At 40.6% G+C, this 18,509-nt stretch overlaps 1 protein-coding gene across 1 annotated transcript in view; it reads right to left on the bottom strand.

Annotated features, from left to right (window-relative positions):
* Nucleotides 1-2,497: 2,497 nt before the first annotated feature.
* SIK2 (salt inducible kinase 2) overlaps nucleotides 2,498-18,509 on the bottom strand; it is a 55,475-nt gene continuing 39,463 nt past the window's right edge. Inside the window, exons 8-15 of the mRNA XM_014939931.1 lie at nucleotides 17,068-17,220; nucleotides 14,487-14,651; nucleotides 11,008-11,227; nucleotides 10,050-10,331; nucleotides 9,710-9,873; nucleotides 8,497-8,613; nucleotides 7,745-7,836; nucleotides 2,498-6,159 (exon numbers count right to left, since the gene is read on the bottom strand). Coding sequence (XP_014795417.1) covers nucleotides 5,571-6,159; nucleotides 7,745-7,836; nucleotides 8,497-8,613; nucleotides 9,710-9,873; nucleotides 10,050-10,331; nucleotides 11,008-11,227; nucleotides 14,487-14,651; nucleotides 17,068-17,220 — 1,782 coding nt within the window. The 3' untranslated portion in view covers nucleotides 2,498-5,570. The remainder of the gene's footprint in view (nucleotides 6,160-7,744; nucleotides 7,837-8,496; nucleotides 8,614-9,709; nucleotides 9,874-10,049; nucleotides 10,332-11,007; nucleotides 11,228-14,486; nucleotides 14,652-17,067; nucleotides 17,221-18,509) is intronic.

The following is an 18,509-nucleotide window of genomic DNA, read 5'->3' on the forward strand; positions in this document are numbered from 1 at the left end:
AGTCCCTGTCTCTGTGCAGCTTGAGTCATCCTGGCTGACGTCTCTGGATAAGCAGGGCATGCAGGCAGATATAGCGCTTCACCCTTCTTGCTTGGGTCATTGCCCGAGACTGTATCAGGAGTTTTAGGCATCAGGAGAGGAGCAGTTTATGTGGGGAAGCAGCCATGAGAGAAACGTTGAATGCGTTGAGCCTGTTGTAGAGTTAAAGACCAGCTTTACTGGTGTTCTGTCCGGGTGTGTAGTCTAAAGGCTTCTTGGCACATCTGATTCATAGGAATATGGAAGATGATCAGTTGGTTGGTACTGTTAGGAACCAAGCTACTAATTCTGTAGCAAACTGTCCCCGTGTGTCACACTAACAGCTCAGCTGCAGCTGTTCATGGCCAGTTGTAGCTGAGGTCGCTACACAAATGCAATGGAAACAGCAGTTTCCATGTGGGAGGACAGGTGAATCTGCTGAGCCCTACACTAATTTTTACTCGACATCTCTGAGCATCACGTTTCTCTTCCAATAGGGTTTCTTCAATAAACTGTGAGGGTCACAGGAGTGTTGCTAGCAATGTTGAGGAAAGAGCTATGAAGGTTTTTTTCCCACATATACACACATATCATGACCTTTAGCTATATGTAGCTGTTGTTTTCCCTTTGTTAGTTAGTTATCATCTGGTCTCTTAACACTCCCTCTGTGAAGAGTGTGGCATTTTGCTTTTCCACAGAGCCTCTTCTGGAGTCGCATTCTCTCTGTGAATGTAAACTTCCTGCTTAAATTACCAGAGAACAGATGTGGTTCACTTTCAGTTTTCACCCTCAACAGGACAGTAGTGTAGCACTTCCAGAGAAAGATGATTTTTTCACTGCTGTTGCTTATAGTTCTAGAGGAAAGAAGCCTCTCTTCTAAGAAGAAAGTCCTAGATTGTCTTAGGCTTAGTCAAAGTAAGCCTATTACACCCCAGATCAGGGTAAAAGGTTTTAAGGAAAGTAGTTATCAGGATGCAATTCATGAATATCTATATTGTTCTATCCTTGGGAGTGGAGCTTGTGTTCTCAGGAGGTCTCATACAGGCCAATTCAAACTTGCTGTCTGAGCAGATAAGGGGGAGAACAAGTAACACAGGGAATCTTACTGTTTCTGATTCCTTAGAAGAAAAGTTTTCTCCAACTTTGCCTAATGGTTTTTGATCTCATCTTAAGTACTTATTTTTGAATGAGTTAATGAAAGTGGAAGGTACTGTAACAATCTTGTGGCATGAAGTTTTTCAGTCTCTACAAAAAGCTGCAGTGTCCCATGCAGTGCCTTCATTCTTTGGTCTGCCTTAAACTCTGTGTGGACTGCAGAAATATAGACTCATGGCAGTTGGTAGCATAACTAACGCTGTAGGACCTAATTATAATTTACTGTTGCATGAGTAGCTTTCCAAACCTCTCTTAATTTAGAACAGTCAGTAAAATCCCCATGTGGTACTGATACATATTGCCAACCAGTACAGTCCTGCACACCTATGGAAATACAACCGTTGTAAATGACACTGCATGGTATAACCACATATATAGCATTAGATTGTACTAATCCAATTGGGTCTTTATGAAGAATGAAATCAGTGGAAAGTACATGTGGTCCAGAGCACATAAGTTGCTCTAAAAAACCTGTTCTTGGTTTCCCAAACAACTGCTCCTATGCTATCCAGATGGCTTGTAACAGGGACTTACTCCTTTTTTTTTTTTTTTTTGCTGCCTTTTTCTCTAGAAAGAAAGGAGATTTAAGACAGTGGTTTTAGTTGGGTCTTTCTCTTTTAGTGAGAAATTGAGGAGCTTTTTTTTTTTTTTCCCCAGCAAAGAGTTGATTTAATTTTTCAAGGTTACCCCATCTTGTCCCAAACTGCTTTGCACTGCATAGCTGCTCAAACAGTGTAGAGGATGTACAGTGAAGGAATGTTTCTGGAGGTAAAGATAATGTGGAAAGTTAGAATAGCAAATAAGCAGATCTTTCTTGTGGACACAGTCTCTCTTTAATTGCACTTGATATAACAGGAGATCAGCATTGAACTGCTTTTGTGTCACCTGTTGGATAGTATATACTTATTAATGTGGAAAAATGTGAAAACCGGTAGTACTTTTGAGAATAAATTTCCTCTTTCAAAGTCAAGGTGACACACCACTGACAGATGACCTTGCCTATGTTGGAGTCATGCTCCTGAGGTGTTCTACCATTCCACGGCATAGCAGACAGTAAAGAAATGTAGCTCTTTTGTTGAAGCTACTAGAATGCTTTGTCTGTTCATATTTGCCTTCCGAAGTCAGTGATATCTAGTACCCCAAGTATGTCAAAATGATAGGAAGCAAACTTCAGTCTAGAAAATCCAGCATTTGCAGTAGCCTTTCATTTTCTTGTTTTGTCATTTGTAGCTTGGTGCCTCGGAGAGAAAATAACCTCAATATAATTCATAGAGAGAGTGTGCTAAAAACACAAGAGTGGCAGGGGCTGCTGTAGCTCACTAGATATTTAAAAATCAAATGCACATATTCTTTATTTTGTATTCATACACTGTAATTGCTTTACAGAGTCCAGCATATCAGTTACATGTAAATACTACAGATGAACTTGCCAAACTGGAGCTCACAAAACTAGTGCATTTATCCCAAAGCAGAGACTAAACCCTCTAACTTCTTAAAAAAATACATTAAAGAACGTACCACACACACATATTGCACTTTTCTCCATATGAAATTTTTACCCCATAAACATCACACCAAAGTCTCTTCAAAGGAGTCTGTAATACAAGATAATAAAGCTAATAATTACTCTAACAGTAGTGTCCACAGTTCTCTAATGTTAGACATAACAGATTTGGACAAAAAACCCACTTCAAAGTAGTGCGAAGTGGTACCCAATGGATATTCTGCCTTATTAGAACGCATTAGAAGCCTTTTATTCTAATTGGCTTAAAGGAAATTACATGAAATGTTAAATACGCTTTTGCTTGAGGGGAATAGCCAGTCTAAACTACATTTAAAAACACTGTAGCTTCCCCCTCACCAGCACTGCAAAGTTCTAATGAGCTTAGACTAGTTGGCACATCCTGATAAATGAATTGCAGAACTCAAGAACAGAATTATTTTTATCTTAGAGTCCTGAAACGTACAGTATCCTGGAGCTAGATGGGGAAGGAAGTGGTTACAGTTACGGCAGTAACCCAGCTCCTGGAGCAGAACCAGGCCTGTCTCCATAGGTGGTGTGTGTCCTGTTAGCAGTTTTAACTGCATAGTTCCTTGAGTGCTTGGTCAGATATTAATATTCTAGAACGTGTTTGTTATGCTGTGGGAAAGAAGGAATGAAAGGACAGGACTCTTTGTTGCCCTTTTTTTTCCTTTTTCTTCTTTTAGTAGTGAAATGTCTGGCCTTTTACTCTGCAGTATTTGTCAAGCTGTTTCCCTGCCCTTTGTTAGTCACTTAAGGTGACATAGGGGTTTCAGTGTCCCATAGCTACTCAGTGTGCCAGATGAGTTTGCTTTTGAAGGGAAACCCCACAATAAAAATCTCTTCTATCTCGCCTATTTGAAGCAGAGCTTTCTAGCCTTCTTGCACCACGTAAGTAGTGTATGGATGTTATCCCAGTTCTTTAAACTTGCCTTTGCTGATGCCTTGAGAATCACTGATATCAGAGGTAGAAACTGAGCACTTCAGGATTGAGTCCAGCTGCACAACTGGACCAGTATCAGAGCAGGCTACATAGCAACAGGAGTTGCCTCTCTAATTGTACTATACAGGAAGCAAGGTGCCTTCTGTCAAGTCATTAAACCCTTCCCTCCTTTGCACAGCCTACAATGCAGTGACTAAAGTCCCACTATTCCACATTTAAATGCGGTCTTATTGCTATAAATGCTGGCTAATTATCCACCTTTCTACAACCTTATTATTTTCAGTATCAAAGATCTTAGCTCACCAAACTTTCCAAACAGTGGTGCTTTCTACATGTGTGATCACCAGTTTTCTCTGCAATCCTTTGTGCTTTAATGAATCTGCAGTTGTGCTTAATGTTTGCTCAGAAACGGGCTAAACTGTCTAGCTGTGAGCCTTGTTTGCCTGCCGTCCTGTAATGTCCCACAATACTTAAAGGCTAGAGACAGAACCAAAACTAGAGATCTAAACTTCCTGCAGATTCCTAAACAATCTTCCTATGATTTGCATTTCACAATTGAAAGTTCTGGAGACACAACTGCTTGTTGAAATGGTTGATACATCAACAGTTTGTGATGCTAAATATTGCTGTAATACTTTCAATGTTACATATACATAAGCAATCAAAACACTTAAAAAGTTAAACATTATGTTCCACATGGTGGAACGTGTGCTCTGAAGGGACTTTGGCTATAGCAAGGATATAAATGGGGCATTGTCTACTTTCTTCAGAAAAAAGCATATAGGCTGATAAAGAACTGAAAAAGGCACAGCACTATCACTTCACAGGGGTTTTTTTTTAAGCTCATTGTTTTTATCCTTATGTTCTAAAACCCTAAATAATTGTCCAAATATACAAAGCTCAATAAACCACCAGCAACACATACTGCAAACTCAAAACACAGTTTGTTTGCTTGTTTTTAAAATGCAACAGAAGGACAGATGGATCCTTTCTAGTGATTGGAACTTCTCCAAGACAGAGCCCTCCACAAAGGCCTTCCTGCAAAAAGGGTTGAATTCAAAAGCCACCCCGGTGAATTATTTTTTTGAATGCCATTGTTTGCAGCTCTTGACTTTTCTCATGGTACTTCTTACCTTCTATTTCTGTTAGCTAATGTTTTATCCTTTTGTATTCTGATTCCCACCCAGAGGTCTCTACAAATCACTGTGGTGTCCTGTGTCAGTTCCAGGTATCTTTTGACAAAGTAAAGATGTCGCTTAGCAGAGATCCAGAAGCTTCCCTTAGTGTATCATTAAAAGTTCCTTGGCAGGCTTGAGAAATACCGTTTACCTGCTAGCAGGAGGAAGGGGCGGCTGTCTGAGATGCCTGGTGATCTCAGAGATTTACCACTGAGTAGTTCCAGATCAGTAGCTTAACCAGCAATTGGATGCCAAAGTGCAACTTTCCTTTAATTCCATCTCACGCTACTGTTTCAAGAGCATTACAGTTGCCATCAGCACAGACCCAAATCTACCCTGAATTTCAATGAAAACTATTGCTTTTATTGCCAAGAAGTACAATATGATGTACACTCATTCTTATTTCTCCAAGAGAATGTTAGGTGAATGCTGACAAACTCCCCAATTTTTTTAGAAGGGGCTATTTCCTTCCTCTAAGATTCATTTTTTTTTTTTGTCTCCTCCTTTGCAAACTAGTTCTTTGTGGGATGAAACTGCACTGTGTGTTCTCTAGCCCCTGCCACCAGCAAGAGGAGCTAGTGGCCAAACACTTCTCACCACCTCCTGCTTTTCTTCCAGTCAGGTGGATTTTTAGCTCCCCTGTTAATTCAAGGGTTGAAAAATTACCATGAACTTTGGGGTAGGAACAAAAAACAAAAATTCACATGCTTCTCCATTAGTCCCGTCTTTCACTCATGTTAGTCACCCCATAGTATTAATTCACCAGGACATAGCCACTGTGCTGGGGATCTACAGTCTCCATCATTTCGCAATCAAAGAGTCCGGGCAATTCCGAGAGGGTTAATGCATCATAGTTTGACTGAGACTCAGGAGATGCCGAGCTGCTCTGGCTGTCAGGCAATGCTACACTGTTGTGTTGTGCTGGGTCCATGGAATACTGGCACTGGTCTGGGTAGTCTGGCTCAGAAGAGGTGACAACAGGCAATTCACAAGTCTCATATGAATACTGTAAGGACTGTGGTGGCTGCTGCACCTGAACCGGTGATGACAACCGTGATGAGCTGGTGATCTGGGAGGGTGGCAGCGGATCCAGCTGTACCTTCTGGTATTGACTGAGGAAGGGGTCATATTGCATTTGTTCTGAGGAAGGCTCCATTACAGGGCTCAGAGGCTGCTGCAAGCTGAACTGCGTTGATTGCTGCTGCTGCTGCTGTTGTTGCTCCTCTTGGCATGAAAGTGGCAGTTGACTTGACCTTGGGTATGAGCTCTCAGCTATTTGCATTTGGTTAAAATAGGCCTGCAGCTGGGACTGCTTCTGGAGAAAGAGCCTCTTCTGATGCAGCCTGAATCAAGGACATACACAGCAATTATTTTTGCCTTTTGAAGTGTTAAGGTGCTAGCATGAGTCCTGCCTGCTAGCCACTCCAGCAGTTCCACCAGGGAGTGAAGTACAGAATTGGAAAATTCCTGGGCAATCTTGTTTATTAAATTTTACAGCAGACCAGAATCTTCACCTTTCAGCAAATGTGCAGAGGCTCAGTTTTGATAACATTTTTAATGGCCTAGTGATTTTTTCCTGTGCAGTTAATCCCATGCATTGTTTAATTTTGTTTGCTAAGAATAAGATGCATCGTATTTGTAATTTAAGCCTGCTGTTCACTGCTCTGGGGAACTTGGGAGCTGAAGACTTGAGTATTGCTGGCTACTAATAGAAATGAACAAAGTCTCCCTCCCCGCCATATTCTTTTTCTCTGAACTGCACTGCTCCCTGTGAACTTTTATGATACTCCAGGTTTTTGACTCTTTACAAACAGTGAGAATTTACAACACAGTGCAAAGTTGTAGCTACCTTTGACAAATTCCTGTGATAAGACAAAGTGAAGGTCTCCTGCCAGCCAAAAGCCATTCCCAAAGTATGCAGAAATAGGAAACCTACTACTGACGCAAGCAGACAGCGTTCAGAAAATGAATCTATTGCTTCCCAGCTTATTTCTCTTGGCAGACTTTCTATTTTTAAGAAATACACCAAGCTGCTCTCAACACTGTTACTTAAGTTTTTGATTATGATTAATCAGCTCTACAGTTGTCAGGAGCAGCCATAAACTAAAAAGTAATTTCAGATTGCATGCTTTCTTGATACCAAGTAGCATTTTTATACCCCTGTTCCTCAGGTTTTTTTGTTCTAGACAGCATGTAGCTAGGTTATTTTCCTCCTCCTTTCTGTGATTCCTTTGCAAAACTCAGGGCTAGTAACTGTTCAGTACCTGTCTTGCTTACTTGTTTGATTACCAAATGATGAGCTCGTGAAGAGCCTTCAACTTGGCAATTATAATCTTGTCTGCTATAATACGTACAGTTATAAGGGGACATCTCAAATCTATTCGGTCTTTACTGTAACTTTTTCAGAGGAGGGTCACTGCTAAACTGATCTTGTTATTACAAGAAAAAATTAATTAATTTACTGCAAAATTATTGGGTCATGGGAATGAGACAGAAAACATCTAAATGACTGCCCAGTAGACAGAAATACACGATCCATGTTCTGACAAGTTAAATACTTGTTCTGACAAGTTAAATACTGCAATCTGTAGGTTGTAAACAGTGAGTGGTTGGGAGGATGAGGGTGAAATTAAAAACAACAATGTAAGTAGTAGGGCGGCTTCCTCCTATGCTTCTATACACCCATTAGCACTAAATGAAGCATGCAGGTATTTGCCGTTTACCTGCACCCTAGCAGTGTTAGCTGATAAAGAGCTCGTAGCACAGAAATTTGTAAACACAGGGCAGGACTGTTGTCCCTCTTTAAAATTTGTAAGGACACAGCCCTTCTATTAAAAATGAAGCTTTCCTTTTTCAGCGAATTTCTAAATGGACAGAGATTGTTCCAGTTCTTGTATTACTTATCTGCGTAGTTTGAAAGCTGCTTACCTGTGCTCTTGTAACTGCTGTTCCAGACTCCGGGGCAATTCTTTGCAGTACAGCTGGCAAGTATTCTGAGCTTTTGATAGTAGAGTGGGTTTCTGCAAGAAAAGCAGTGCTGTTTTAAATTGCATTTGATTTAATGCATTAGTACGCAAAGCAAGTGAAAGAAGATTGTCTACCCTTACGATAGTGTAACTGCCCAACTCCATTTTCAGAAGCTGTCAGTAAAGCTACTATCTAAAACCAGAGCCACTACTTCTAACCCTTAGAGAACAGAGAATATCTTTGCATGATAGATTGTACCCTAAGAATCCATAGAAAGATTTCTCCCCAAGTGAAAGAGAAGCTGCAATCTGGAAAAGAAGTTTTTTATAAACTAAAGCTGTATGAAAATTGTTTAAAAAAAAAAAAAAAGGCAGGGGTAAACAGTAAGCTCTGGGGATCACAAGTGGCTCCTCAGATGCTGATGCATAACCTTTATAGGGTGCAAAACAATCGGTATTCACTAGTGGTTACTTCAAATTGTCTTAACAACACTATGCAGTAGCAGACTGAGTAGGAAAAGAGCAGGAATATAGTATACTTTTTGCATAATTTGGGTCAGTGTCTGACAAAAGAAAAATACAGTATAATTTCAAATTCAGTTGTTCTCTGCTAATTTAGCCTTTGACTGATTTTTCCTGAGAAATAAGATCTAGAAGGCTAGTCTGCTGTGTAGTAACAGCAGCTCTTAATTCAGTGGAGAGGTGGTATGGTACCTGGAGCCTGTGTTTTAAGTACTGCGTTTCTAAGCTCTGCCGTCTGGATAGTAATGGGGGATGTGCACCATTTGGGAAAGTAGATGCAGCTTCCTGCTGCTGCTGAGATGCTTCCTCCTGCAGAGAGAAGAGGAACAAGTTTCATCCCCAGAAATAGGCTTTTCTGCTTCAACCCCTTCTTTAAGGGCTTCCTCTGACAGAGGTTTCATGGCTGCCATATGGATTGATCTCTGGTGTCACCACTTTCACTGCATGGTGAGGAGCCTAAATTATAAAACTTTGAACAATCTGTGCTGCAAAATGGCAAGAGCTTACATCTGTAATTAAAATAGTAGTATATGAAATGCATTTTCTGGCTTGCCCTCTGAAATATTAAATGTACAGGGTTAGAAAGCTGTCCAAACTCTCAATGTGCTTTCGTGCAGCTCTCATTTCACAGCTTCAAAACAGAAGGTGAAAAGCTTTCAATGGTGGTGGAGAGGATACATGCAGAGTAGGCATCTCTAGCAAGCTGGAGAGTGCTGACATGGGAGGGGAGAGAATTGTTGTCATGAGAGTACCATAAGCACTGCAGCGTATTTACATCAAGCAAGAGGTTCTTGTGAAAGCATTACAACTTTGTGATCATCAGAGCTGAAGTTTTCCAGCAGTCAGAAATTAACAGCTGGAGCTTTAAGAATAGCAGACTTCATCTGGAACATTAGGTCCTCAGAGTACTGTGTGTACTGTGTACACAGAGCCTGTGTACATCTTACCCATTTTATTCCAGGGGTTTAACAGGAACGTATGATTCCTGTTTGCTGCAACCTGTTTCATTTGAAACAAATAACTAGGGAGCTGGTCAAAGCTATTTAGCATTTCACTATGCAAATCAGGCTGTTATCACTTGGCTTTTATACTTCTTACAGTTATACCAGACCAACTCTAACAGGAAAAGATATTATTGGGATTTGTTAAATCTAAATCATCCTTCAGAATAAAAGCATAAAAAAATGTTGGATTCAGAAAGCTAACAAGGCAATCTCATTGACACCATGAGGATTGCAAAGTCTAGCCTGCAAATGCCCATTCTCTATTCTGCAGACAGAAAGGAGAAGAGGGAACTTTATCTATAAATTAGCTCTTCTCAGATGTCCAGAACATCTTATCCTCTCCTTATTAGTCCCAAAGCATTAACTCTTGAAAGATGAAGCTTGATTTCTGGTTTAAGTACCTGCGGAGGACTATTAATGATGTCCTGCAACTGGGTGGCAGTTGATGTCAGGGAAGGTTCTTCTTCTGATCGCATCTGTTCATACAGCAACTGGACTTTGTTCAGTTCCAGGATTCCTTTGGTTCGTGCCAGATTCTGGAGGTGCTGTCTAAATGCTACAATTCCTGGAGAAGAGTTGAGCAAAATCCTTGTCAGAAAATCAGTTACTTCATAGCTGGTTAGCATAGCAAACGTGAGATAAGGTAACAACCAAGTCACAAGGTGGCTTGGTGCTTCTGTGTAGGGAGTACAGTTACTACTATATCTAGGTATAACGTGTCATGACAATAGGTATAATTACCTTGTGTGAGAGATGTGTCAGAAGCTCTGCGCCCCTCTCGGAAACTGACAGGAGAGCGGTTGTGGGTCTCTCGCTTTTGGGAGGTGAGTGCCTGCATGGCTGGATTGGCAGGTCTCAGACCTATGAAAGGTGTCATTCTGGGTGCTTGTTGGTTAGTTAGCACCATTTCTTTCAAGGAAGGGGTGTCTTCCAGAAATTTAACCTCTCTCTGAATGGATCCCATGTCATACTCTGAATCAATGCTGCCCAGAGATGAGTTTTCATCCAATGAATAGACCTTCCCTGTGATAAAAATCAAAAGCCAGAAAAGGAAAGTGTAGCAGTAATTTAGCAAAGCAAAGATAGTGCCACTGGCTCAAGCTATTTCTGCCAACAGTGACCGTCTCAGAGAAACAAAATCAAGTCTGATAAAGTAATTGTAATTTACCACTTGCAGTACCAGAATGAGGATTTGCTACTGATTTTCACATTACTGCAGCGTAAGATGCTATGCAGATGATGTTCACTGGTTCAGTGTTTTTTTCCACAAATAATCCTGGCAAGCCTGAGCTGAAATGCTTGCTCACCTTGCTGGTTTTGGAATATGTAAGAAACCAGAGGTTTTTGTTTTCCCCACTGTTCTCTGTCAGCACATTTTTTGGGGACATTTAGTTACGTGAAGAAGTACAAGCCAACTTGCCAGACTTTAGCAGTTGCTATTGGGGATGTACATGACTGTAGCCACCTGCATGTTTGCTGCTTTGGTTTTGTACTGTCTGTACAGCAGTTTTTGCGGTATTTTGTTGTGGGGCCTTTTTTCCCTTTTGGCTTTTATGGCAATGCTAGGTAACAAAACCAAGAAACTGTCTTGTGCTTGTCACTCTTAAAACCTAATATTTTTCATCCTAGGCTTACTGGATTGAGTGCTGAGAGCAGGAAATGAGCTCTGAGATGTCTGTGCTAACTTCTGTACCTGTACCTGGCATCATCACCAGCTGGTTGGTAACTTCTGCCAGAGTGTGACGTCGCTTCCCACAGCGAGCTGCTTGGAGGGCTGCAAATGCCTGCGCAGGGTCTTCTGACTCGCCTTCTGCCTCTATTCCTTCATCAATAGAAGTTTCCATCATGCTGGTAGGCAGTGATTGGCATCCTTTCCTAATCACCACAGGAGGTACAGGATCTAGCAGGCAGCCATTTACCTAAATGGCACAAGGAGAAGGTGGACAGCTTTCAATTATGTGCACAGAACATCACCCCAAAGTGCAAGAAATGTCTGCCTATCACGTAGACTGAGAGCAGCTTGGATATTTAAATTGCCTGAACCTCCCTGTAATCTACTGAGTTAAGTAAGACTTGTTAAGAATTGCAAGTGACAAACAAATCCCTCCAGGTAGGATCACCACTGACATTCTCTAAGTACTCAACTCCCTAAATCTAAATACTCTTATTTCCACAGTACTACGTTCTCCAGGGCTGCTTTTCCCCCCCCGTACCCCCCTCCCCCAGTTATTAAAAACCTTTGCCAGCTTAACTAAATATTTATGGAACGCACAGTATTATTGTTTCCCCTTACTATACCTACCGTGCTCATTTAGCACACTCAGATACTCAGATAAACACTATGAAAAAAGTCTTGCATTTAATGGTGCAGCATTCTTGCAGAGCTGTGTTAAAGAATAATATAATAAATGCACACTTTGCAGCAAAAGTACATTTGATTCATGGTGCTCCTCTGCAAAACAAAGGTTGCCTAGAGATGGTGTGGAATCTCCCTCCTTGGATTCATTCAACTTGATAAAGCTCAGAGCTCATCTAGCTTTACAGTTGGACCTCCTTTTAGCAGGAGGTTGGACTAGAGGGCCTCTAGAGGTAGTTTTCCACCCTAAAATACTCCCAGGATTTCAATTCTGTTTCAATTCTCCAAATCAGTTTGTCCTGAATTCTTCTGTACCTTAACTAATTCTTTGCCATATGCAACTGCTTGGATTTTGAGGACCACAGCTTGCATGTCATGCAGTTTTGGGGTGGCTATTCTGTTCTCTAATGCCCTAGAAGCTCTAATAAACGCCCCATTGCACAAGTCACTCCTACCTTTTTGGTAGGATCAGGTTGGGTAAAATATGGACAAAACAACATGCTCGTTTAGCTTAAAGCCTATCACTGCTACAGATGACTTTATGTAAAACTGTTGATGAACCGCTCCTGAATTTCCTTCAAAGTCCTTCAGTATTTTGAAAACAAGTGTTTCTGGAAAAGAAGCTTCACAGCATTAACAATGGCTTTTAACAAATGGTCTTGCAAGCAGACTACATGGTAGTACCCTAGGAAAATATTTAAAGCAGTATTGAGAAATAGCTATAAATATTTTGAGCATCAGTAAAATGATGATGCTTGCACAGGAAAATTTTGGATCTGCTGCTTCTCTTTTAATTCGATGGTTTACATCTTTAAGCTTAATTTCGTGCACACATTACTTTCCATCTGTGGAAAATGCCTTCCACTGATCTGTCAGCAAAAGCACTGGAAAGTCTATTTAGTGAACTGCCTGAAAGGAAAGAGAACCAGTACCATGTGGGCAGTTGGCCCTCTGTAGTTTACCATGGCACATGGATCACAGCTTGGAAGTCTTTAGTGGACATGTTCTATAATACTTGAGACACTGAATATTTCCAAGTCAATTGTAATTTGACACCTCACTGTAGTAAACATTTGTTGATCTGCTCTGGCAAAACTGCATCTATAGAAGCAAAGGGGGATGCAAAATAAAGTTTGAAATGTCAATTTCCAAGTGTCTTTGAACTGCTTTGTTCTCCAGCTGTAAGAGACCACATAAGGAGTTACTTAAAACAGCAATGAGAATGAGGGCCATGCTCTTAGTGTTGGTAACTAACCAGTAAGTGAGCAATAAAAGCTTCAAAACTACAAGCATGGAATCAAACTCCTAGCTGGCACCAGGAAAAATACAATATGCTGAAATTAAATTTTTAATACAATATGATATATGACAGAACAACAAAAGCTTCATGAGAATAATAACAATAATATACTTCATCAACGTAATTCTTTTAAGCTAATTCCTCTTCCTCACAAAAGCTCCAACTGCTAACTCCTGTGTGTTTCACTTACTCTTTGCTACCCTGCAGAGTATCGTCACAGACCTCAAAGTTGCATGGCAAAATAGATCTGACTGTAGCTCCCTTCAGAGAATTAAGCTGTAACCATACATTTATAAGGCTGTGGAGCTATCACATCCTATTAGTTGAGTTCAGTTAAGTCTGTTAACTGTGGAGATGTGGAAAGCTTATACAAAGTCTTCCATCCTGATTACAGGAAACAAAACCCATTAGATGGAGCCACAATTTTACATGGTCTCCAGCGAAGATTTTACAGGCATTCCTAGTTACAGAAATGGCCTACAACTGCTGCGACCTCTTTGAGATGCTGCAGTTCTAATAATTTTTGACAGTCATAAGGTCCTGCTGGCTATTTATCACTCAACAAAAAAAATTAACAAAAATGTATACTCTTTTGGACGGTTTATTATGAAATTGGCAGCAATATGGAATTTTAAGTGCATGGTATTTTAATTGCTTTAGCTGGCAATGGAAACTTATGGTTAAGGTTCCATTATACCTTCCTGTTCTCATTTGTCTGAATTTTTGGATGAGTAGCTGAGTAGGTTACTCCAGATGCTCAGCAGTGAACTCTTTGTATTAGAAGCTATATACGACGAGTCTTCAGAACCCCTTTAAAATGTGTGAGAAGAAGAAAAAATTGTCACTATTGTATGTTGATTTTTCTTTTACAAATGATAGTGTGGTCAGATTGAATGTAAGCAAGGAACGGTAGAGGCAGATTAGCGATCAAAAAAGAGACACATCTGTTGAAAGATATATGCAAGAGAGAAGTAGAAAAAGTATCTGGAATACCTAGAACTGTGACATTCAGAGAATACCTAAATTTAGAGAAACAGGCATGTGTTTTATTCAGCAAGTACAAGAAACGTACAGATCAAGTGTTTAGATACTAAAGGTCTTTATACTTTGTATCTGACTTGCTCTCTATCCTGAGAGGTTACCCAGGAATGAGAACTTGTTGGAGATCAGCATTTTGGGGGACAGCATATGCTTAAGTGCCTAGGAGCAGGCTGAGAACATCAGGTCTTTGAGGAAAAGGCTACTGAAAGGAGAGAAGCAGCAGGATTCTCCAGCTCAGCAAGTACCAAGACACAGGAGGCATACCAAGGTCAATGAAGTGACATTAGTTTGGATTAGCAAATACTCTGGCCCAGACTCCACAGTGCTTTGTTTTTGGATGATGAACTGATCGGAAGGAACTGATCTTCAATTAATTATTGAAGAGCTAGCTGTGCTTTTATTAGGCAGTAATTTAAAAAGCAACAATCTTTTTTAGCCTTAATGATTTTTAACAAAACATGAAGGTGATTTTAAGCTGTACCTTTGGTGTCTCCACTCTTTCTTCCTCCATAAAAGCTGTCTCTCCCTGGCAGCCAGATGGAGGGAATGAAAAGGCTTCTGCTCCTGATGCTGAGGGAAGACCTGGAGACTGCAACAACCTTGCATTTTGTGAATGCAAGTTAACTGACGGTACCACAGCTTGTGCCTAAAAAAGATTTTAAGAACTCCAAAACCAGAACAATTTTAGCTAGAAAACAACATTCAAAAAGAAACAATAGCTAGCCCATTTCTAAAGCAGGAGAAGTATGAGATTTATTTCTTCACTTTTGATGCATTGCACTGTCTTAGACTTTAAAAAAGCACCACCCCCCAAAACACACAAACAAATACCAAACCCCAAACATTGTTAAGCTAGCTGTTCAGTGAAGCTGAGCACTTACTAGTAAAGACTAGTTTGAGACCCTTTGGTGACCCCCAACATCTGACATGCTAGAATTACTTTTTATATTCAGCACACAACCCCTTAACATTACTATGAGGCACAGGGGTAGTTTCAATGACTTTTCTAACATGCACTGATTTCCTGAAAAAGACTAGAGGAGGTTGGATCTGAATTAAGGTATTAGAGGGAGTGCTGTTGAAGGGAGAGGTGTGCCCCGGGGAAAGGCAAGCATGGCACAATCAGAAAAACAGTGGTTTTCATCAGGGTTCCTTAACCTTAATTTCCTGAAGTGCAGTATCCACACAACTTGCCCATCCAAAAGGAAACAAGCAGCCTTATACAGGAGCCTGTGGTGCCACCATGTGTGAAAATAAATTATCTTGTTACTCAGGATAACTGCAAGATTGCTTGCAATCCAGAGGAAAAAGTGGTTATCTGGCTATAAAGTACAGAAATATAGTATGATATAGAACTACTTTCTAGGAGGTTTTTTTCTTCCTCCTTGTTTATCTGTTTCCACCTGCTTTTACTACATCTTCTAATTAATAATCTGCTTTGGAATACTGTCTCTCTATCATTAGAACTAATATCTAAGAAAATAGCTGGTTTTAATCTTTGTCAGCCCTATTGTTCCTGGACCTATGTTTTCATAGCTGAAGTGATTTGGCTTTCATTTCAACAGAATCCAAATGGGGTCTTGCTGTCTCAAGCAAAAAAGAAGCAGCATGGTTGAGATTTCTCCTGGAAATGAAGTCTGGGCACTTGTTCTATAGAACAGCAATACAGTATCTAGGAGGCTGTGAACTTGGTTTACTTGAGACCACGATAAATCTGAGTCATCTTAGGCCAAGTCTTTCATGTTTCCCGTTATGCATTAAGAGAAATCAAAACCTGTACATCTGTGTATCTCAACGAAACAAAAGAACATGTAAAAAAAAAATCTGAGAGTTATTGGACTAAAACACAATAAACTGTACATGACCTTTCTGAAGAAAATTACTAGGGAAGAAGCAGACTAAATAGCCTTAGAGCCTGTGCTGAATCAGTCAGTATAATTAAAGAGGCTACTAAGTGGACAGCCTTCCGCAATGGAAGAGCTGGCACCAGACATAAGAAGCACCCAGAGTGGCTCTTGATAAAATACACATGACATCCTTAGGACTTAAATCAATTAGTCAGTCATCACATTGGCTGTACACATATAGAGGTTCTCCATGCTGCGAAGTTTCCCATGAAATTGGACTCTTGCTGGGTCACAGGAGGAAAAAGTGGTGCAAATATTAAATGACATTATTTAAGAATGAATCTCTGCGTCTTGAGCCATTAGGAGTCTCATGACAATGGTATTTTTATCGGGTAACTTAAGATACCACAATGAATTGGCATCTTAACCTGATAGGTTGATTCTAGTATTTTCTTTTGGGTACCTCTTTACTATTCTTTGCTACGCTTCATTTTATGGAAGACAGAAAGTATATCTAAAGAACAGCAGGGGGGAAAGCAATTCTATTTTCAACAGGTCCCTTTAAAGTAACTATGTTTAAAACACTAAGTAGCGCCTGCATGCTTTTAGCCCCCATGCTAGCACCTCTCCATAAATTCAACAGCTCCTTTGTCAATCACAGTAAAGATACTCCTAGTCTCCAGAAATGGTATTTCTCTAATGTTTTAACCCACAACTTCCCAACAAAAGGTCTGACATTCTCAAGAATAGAAGTATTCTAATTAGAAGCACAAGCACAGTACTCTCTCTTTAACTGGGCAATAAATGGGGAGTTAAGGTTAAACCATGCACAAGATACCCATTAAAGCCAAAACCTGGTTTTGCATTTTAGGCTTAGAATGCAGTCAACTTCCCTTTCTCATTTAAAACTTGTCTAGTCCCCTCCAAAACCCTCTTTTTTTTTTCTCCCCCCACCCCGGAGTGGGAAGGAGGTAGCAGCAGGAGCAGCTGTAGGAGGCATGGCAGACAACTGATTTGTCATCATACAGTTCTGACAGGAGGCAAATCCAAAAAAGCCTTTCCAAATTGATGCTGCAAGTCTACATACTATAGAAATGAGAAAACAGCAATGGATTCTACGTGAATATATGTTAAAATGCCATTTTGAAAGAGAAGTCTCGAACAAGGCTGTCTTGAACAGCCTTAAGCCTAGCTCTGCTAGGAATGAGACCTTACCTTGGCTACTGTCTGCTCAGCGATAGTGCTTGGCCGACGCTGACGAGCATCAACTCTCTGTTCTACGGGGAAGCTACTCCGATGTGATTTGAGCCTTTCCACCAACAAGTAATAGATAGCAGCGAAGTGGTTATAACTCTTGTTCTGCAGAGACTGAAAAAGAGAAGCTTAAAAGTGTGGGTACAGCCCAATATGCATCAACCTTAGTTTAGTGGCAAGCTCACAGGAGCTTGCTATGTTCTGAGCTGCAACAGTACTTGTAGTTAACCAACATTCAGGCGCTACTCTGAACCCTCAAAAATTTGAACCTCGAGAAGGGACCGAGCTCCCAGACCTCCTGAATACATTGGCCGTTCCAAGTCACTAGAAGCAATGGGGAACTGAGCCTCTGCAGTGTAGAGAAACTAGCCTCTTCTCCAAGTACTCAAACTGCCAACCTCCACAAGGGTTTCGAGTATCAACCATCCTAAAGGAAACGATTGTGGGAACTCCACAGGGAGTCTTACCATTTATGTTTGAGAAGAAGTATGATTTAGGATTGGACAAACATTAAACTGCTTACTGCTTTTATGCTCCTTTTTGAGTTTCGTTTTCCACCCTCATAGAATTTCAAAATGAATTTACTTTCAATTCTGATTTCCTTCCTCTCTCTCCATTTGAGGAGTAATGGTTTACCCAACCCCACCCAGGAAATCTAACAGCACAGAAGCTAATACAGCTGCTTTATTTTACTTCCATGCTTAAGAATCAACTTCGCTAACAAACAAGTCTCTAGAAATGAGCAATCATAAGTAGCACCAAGTATCACCATTTTAACAGGCAGTCCCAACGGGCTACCTTTTTTTACACAGTGCACACTATATTTCTATGGGCCCTCTAGCTTAAAGCAATTCCAACAAAACTTTCTGAAATGTGTACTTTTTAAAATTAAATAGTTAAATAGTTAATGCACTGAAAGAACAGTACATAGTCCTGCGCCAGAACACATTATTCTTTTCCACAGGCTCTAATTTGGATTTCTGACACAGAGGAGTATCATTTCTTTCACAGTGCTGCTTTTTCATTGACGTGTTTTCCTCTCTGGGCAAAGGATGCCTTGACCTGGAATAGCTGGGCGTGGCCAGTCAGCATAAAGCACACAGGTGAAGTTGTCTGTGAGCACACTGCACAATGTTTTTCCTGCAGTTTGCATAACAAAGACACCTCCTCTCCACTAGGATTCTAGAGGGATATCTCTCCTCTTCCTGAGCAATCTGCTGGCACAGAGACATCAGCAGCATAGCATGTTTAATGTGTTTACCCCTGCTAGGGTCTGACCAGGTAAAATATACCACCAGTTTTGTGGGGTTTTTGCTTAACTGCTGAAATAATGAATGTTGCAATCAACTGAGGTAATAAATTTGAGTCATCAAAACCAAATGGGAGACCTTCCCTCCAGGGAC

The sequence above is a fragment of the Calidris pugnax genome, unplaced genomic scaffold (genome assembly GCF_001431845.1).
Source record: "Calidris pugnax isolate Ruff unplaced genomic scaffold, ASM143184v1 scaffold92, whole genome shotgun sequence".
Taxonomy (NCBI): domain Eukaryota; kingdom Metazoa; phylum Chordata; class Aves; order Charadriiformes; family Scolopacidae; genus Calidris; species Calidris pugnax.